This window comes from Buceros rhinoceros, unplaced genomic scaffold (genome assembly GCF_000710305.1).
Source record: "Buceros rhinoceros silvestris isolate BGI_N320 unplaced genomic scaffold, ASM71030v1 scaffold36932, whole genome shotgun sequence".
Lineage (NCBI taxonomy): Eukaryota > Metazoa > Chordata > Aves > Bucerotiformes > Bucerotidae > Buceros > Buceros rhinoceros.
In genome coordinates this window covers 4,216-8,494 of record NW_010397769.1, presented here as the reverse complement: position 1 = coordinate 8,494, position 4,279 = coordinate 4,216, and the positions used below count along the sequence as shown (strand labels likewise).

The window sequence follows — 4,279 nt, the reverse complement described above, 5'->3', positions numbered from 1 at the left end:
TTTTTTTTTTATGCTGAGAATGACACGAGCTCTCTCTGCTTGGCAGTTTTAGAATATCTTTCAAACCATCCTTCAGTGAAATTTCATGGCTTTGTCACCTTAAACTGAGAAAATCCATTTGCCGCTGGTCCTGAAGCTGAAGAGCGATGTGCTCCAGTTTGGTCCTGGGGAGCTCTTACCTCGATACCAGCCCACCACCAAACTCACACACGACTGCCACGGTGTGTGCTGGGTTTTCCCCCTTACGACAGCTGCTGCCTCCTGATCGTACCCCCTTGCTTGAACCGCTTCTGCCGGTGTGGGACGGGCTGTCTCCAGAGCTTGTGAACACAGGGCAGCGTATTTAAGGGGCAAATCATCAGATAACAGGGTCGAGTGCCTGTTCAGTCCCTCCCATGCTCTGCGGGGATGGGGAGATAATCCAGTCCCGTAGCCCCTTTGCACCCGCGGATTTAATAGAAAACCTATTCGAGAGCTGGGTCCATGCTCCCCGTGAAATTTAGAGAGTTCTTAGTAATCTGGTTGGAAACAAAGCTGGAAACTTAAAATACTCTTTTGTCTGGATCTGCGGTGGGCGGCAGCTATTAATGAAACACGCTGGGGAGCCGCAGGGAGGCTCGAGGTAGAGCAGCGCTGCTGCTGGACTGCAGGAACTGGGACAAACTTCAAGCGATGGTGTCCCTGTTTGCTGGTCACTGGGCTTACTGGTGTGGCCCTCCTTGTAGCTGAAGGAAGAATCCAGCAGAACATTTCTCTCCTTTGTGGTCACTGGTATCTACAGTTCATGAATGTGTGGCTGCTGAGAGCAACCTTCTGCCTCTGCAGAAAACAACACTGCTGGGAAGAAAATGCTTCCTCGTTTTGAAATCCCGTGGCAGCGCCAAGCTGCGTGTTTGATTTGACGCAGGTCGCTGGCTCTGATCTCCCTGAAGAAATATCAGTCTTGCTGAGCACTGCAGGACGACTTAAAAAGGCTGGTTTCACCCCAAAAAGTGTTTCCAGGATCCCTTTCCCCGAGCTGGTGGGGAGCAGCTCCCCGAGGATGATTGAGCGGCCCCGTTATGTTCCCATTTAAATGTCTTTAGGGGGCAGGTTGCGACTCCTGGGGCTGTCCGGCCTCTGCCAACACCCACACATATGGTGCGCTCCAAAAAGCGATTGAGAGATTTTGGAGGATTAGAATAATGAGCGCTGGCCTTAGGATTAGACAGAAATTTCTTCAGCGTAAGCCCAGCTTAAACACCGACATGGTTCAACGGCTTTCTGGGAAGGCTGAGACCTGGAGGGCGCTGGGAAACATTTCCTTGGGTTGATGCTCAGCTTGTGCTGCTGCGGGGTTGTGCTGCGGCCTGTTGGTGGCCTCGCCCCAGCGAGGGCTGGCCAGGAGGGTGAGCGTGGCTGCGGTTAACAGGTTTCTACTGCTTGGTGTGTGGGTCGGGACTGGTTCAGTTACACTCCGGGGACAGCGAGCGAGGCGACGGGTACTCTGACAGGGCGTTTTGAGAAGTTCTGGCTATTTTAACCGCTCGGCACTCCTGTGCCTGTTCCCGTAGGGATGGGTTTTTACAGCCGAGCAGTCTCACCCCTCCTTCCCCTGATCCCGGTTGCTTTTATGTAAGATCAGACAGCCCGGCCAGGTTCCGTGGAACGTGGCTCCTTGCAGGCTTGGGAAACCGCTTCTGACGGTCGGTGCATCAGCCCAGCTGCTGAGCCTCGTTAGGTTCCCTGTTTCATGTTCCCAAGCAGAGCATGGCACGGTCACAGAGCTGGTTTTCTGTCCTCTACTTACCCAGCAGGACCCTTCTGGCCCCGCGTGACAAAAACTCAGCCTTGAGATCACTTTGTCCTTTGCAAAGTCACCTTCGTAAAATCAGACCAGCTTTTCCTCAAGCTGGGGAATTTCTGGGCACCCTTGAAGCCGTGGTTAGTGGTTTGTCGTCTGATACCAGTGGAGCTGGGTGCTGCTGGGAGAGCTCGTTGCCGTCATCGCTTCCAGTTCTGAAGTGTTGAGAGTGGGAGGTCTGGGGGGGTGGGTCAGTGCTGAGGGAAACGGGCTTTTAACTCTGTTCTCGTTGAATCGCCCGTGGTGGCCAAGGCAGGGCTGCACCAGTATGGGCCCGTTCCCTGTGGCGGGGGGTGTGTAAGGCCCTGTCTGGGGGGTGGGGGGGGCTCTGGCAGCACCGCTGCCCCCTTCTCTGTCAAGGGGAAGGTGACAGTTCACTCTGGTTGTAAATAGCTGGGTCCTGTTTTGTTCCCAATGGGTGAGCGAGCTCGAGACTTGGCATCAGCCCCCAGAGAAATCGGTCTGTCAGCTGGTGGTGACCCGAACTTCCTGGAGCGTTTTAGCGACGCTCTCTGAATGGCCATGAAAAAGCTGATTGCATTGCTTAGTCCTTTGGATTTTCCTTTTTTTTCCCTCCCTCTTGGAAAAAAATTCACTCTTACCATGCACCCCAAAGCCTTGAGACCTTTCCTTGTCCTGGTGAGGTAGCTCTGTGCTTCAGGTGGGATTGTTGCTGTGTCTGTGGCCGTGGCTCCCCTCTTCTCCACCTCCCCGCGCTTGCTCCCTCGGCTCCTTCCCTGTAGAGCAGCTCGCAGACACGCAGCAGCCTGGGTGATAACGCTTGCTTTTCATGTTGGTTTTTTTTTTTTCCTCTCTCTTCCACTCTTGTTATATTTTCACTTTCTTTTTTTCTTCGTGATGTGCCGTGTTCCGCTGATGTATTGAAAGCAAACCCTTCTAATTTGGGAGCCCAGATCACAAGAGTGAGTTTCTTTCTACTGGTGTCTGTAGCTGTTAATTTTTTTTGTGTGTCCCCCACCCTCTGGCTTTGGTAACGCTCTGCCGCGTAAACACGATTAGGTAAGAGAATCCTGTCGTGTCGGATCTCCCCCGTGTCACAAAGCAGTGTTCTCTTTACATTGGGCCAACTGCATTCCTCTGGTCCGGGTTCACTTTCAGCTCCGCTGTTTGTCTGTGCCGCCAAGAGTCGGCCAGGAGGAGTGTTCACAATTCACCAGGGATTTGTACGTACAAGGGTTTTTTGGGAAGCAGCTGCTGCTTTGAGAACCATCTGTCTTTCAGGCCCTTCGTGAAACGCCTGAGAAACACCAAACTTTTTCAGAAGCTGGGTACATGCTGCTTGCTGGAATTGGGCCTTTTGAAAGGGTTTCAAATTGTGCTCTGAAAAAAGTCCCTTGGGCTGGTAGAGGTCTCTCTTTGCTGCTTTCTGTTCTTTAAACTTCTCATGGCCCTCTAAAAAAAAAAAAGCCTCATGAATGCTCATATGTGTTCGAAGGAGGAACAGCAGCCTCACTTCCTAGCGCTACATGTCTGACGCCTTGGATCTTGGATTTCTGTTAGAATTGGCTGCCTAGGTTCCCTCGGGGCCCATACGATGTTTGAAATTCCTCAGGTTTGGGTTTACTTTCTCCTAGGATAAGACTTTCAGTGTTTCTGCCCTCTGAAGTGTTCAACCCCTGAGACCCCGCTGCATTTTAGAGCATTTTGTCTGAGAGCGCGTCCCAGAACCGCTGTCAGGAAAGCGAGTACCATTTGGGGAGCATGCGGTGTATTGGATTCACTCACGGAATGATTTGCAGGAGATTTTTGCGACCTCCTCCAATGTAATTTGTGCATTGCTTTTGTACGAGACGATACCTGGGTGACTCCTGCAGCACCTGATCCCTCTCTGTCCTTTGGCCTGTGCTATTAAGACTCTGTCACTCACTGTTTGTCTGATACGTTTTCACCCCACAAGAGCAGCAAGGTCGTCTTTTACCCTTTTCCTTCCAGCATTTGCTAGCTGCTTTGAAATCAGCTTTACTGTCCGTGCTAAAGAAAACCATGTTGATTGGAAACGCAGATGCGCAGACTCCGAGTCAGAGCCCAAAGCGATCAGCAGTTGGCTTCTCGTTTCGCTCCCGGGAGGATGGCGTGAGCTCCACTGGCTTTGTTGAGCTACGGTGGCTGTTGCTCCATCCCAGCTCAACAAACGTTACTGGGGAGCGGCTTTACCCCCTACTTCCCAGTGCTGCAGCAGAGAGATGATTTCAGACCCTTCACCTCAAACCGCTCTCATCTAATCGCTTCCCGCTTTCTTTTGCCTCAGAGGTTGAAAGATCTCAAGCAGAGGGAATTTGCTCGCAATGTCTCTTCACGATCCCGTAAAGACGAAAGGAAGCAGGAGAAAGCCCTCCGACGTCTGCACGAGCTGGCGGAGCAGAGGCGACAGCCCGAGTGGTGAGTGTGGGCCACCCCCGAGCCCGCCCGGCTGCA

The 4,279-nt window shown here is 52.4% G+C and overlaps 1 protein-coding gene across 1 annotated transcript in view; it reads left to right on the top strand.

Moving 5' to 3' along the window:
- Positions 1–4,112: 4,112 nt before the first annotated feature.
- GPATCH8 (G patch domain containing 8) overlaps positions 4,113–4,279 on the top strand; it is a gene marked incomplete at both ends in the record, with an annotated part of 4,374 nt that continues 4,207 nt past the window's right edge. Inside the window, one exon of the mRNA XM_010146382.1 lies at positions 4,113–4,243. Coding sequence (XP_010144684.1) covers positions 4,113–4,243 — 131 coding nt within the window. The remainder of the gene's footprint in view (positions 4,244–4,279) is intronic.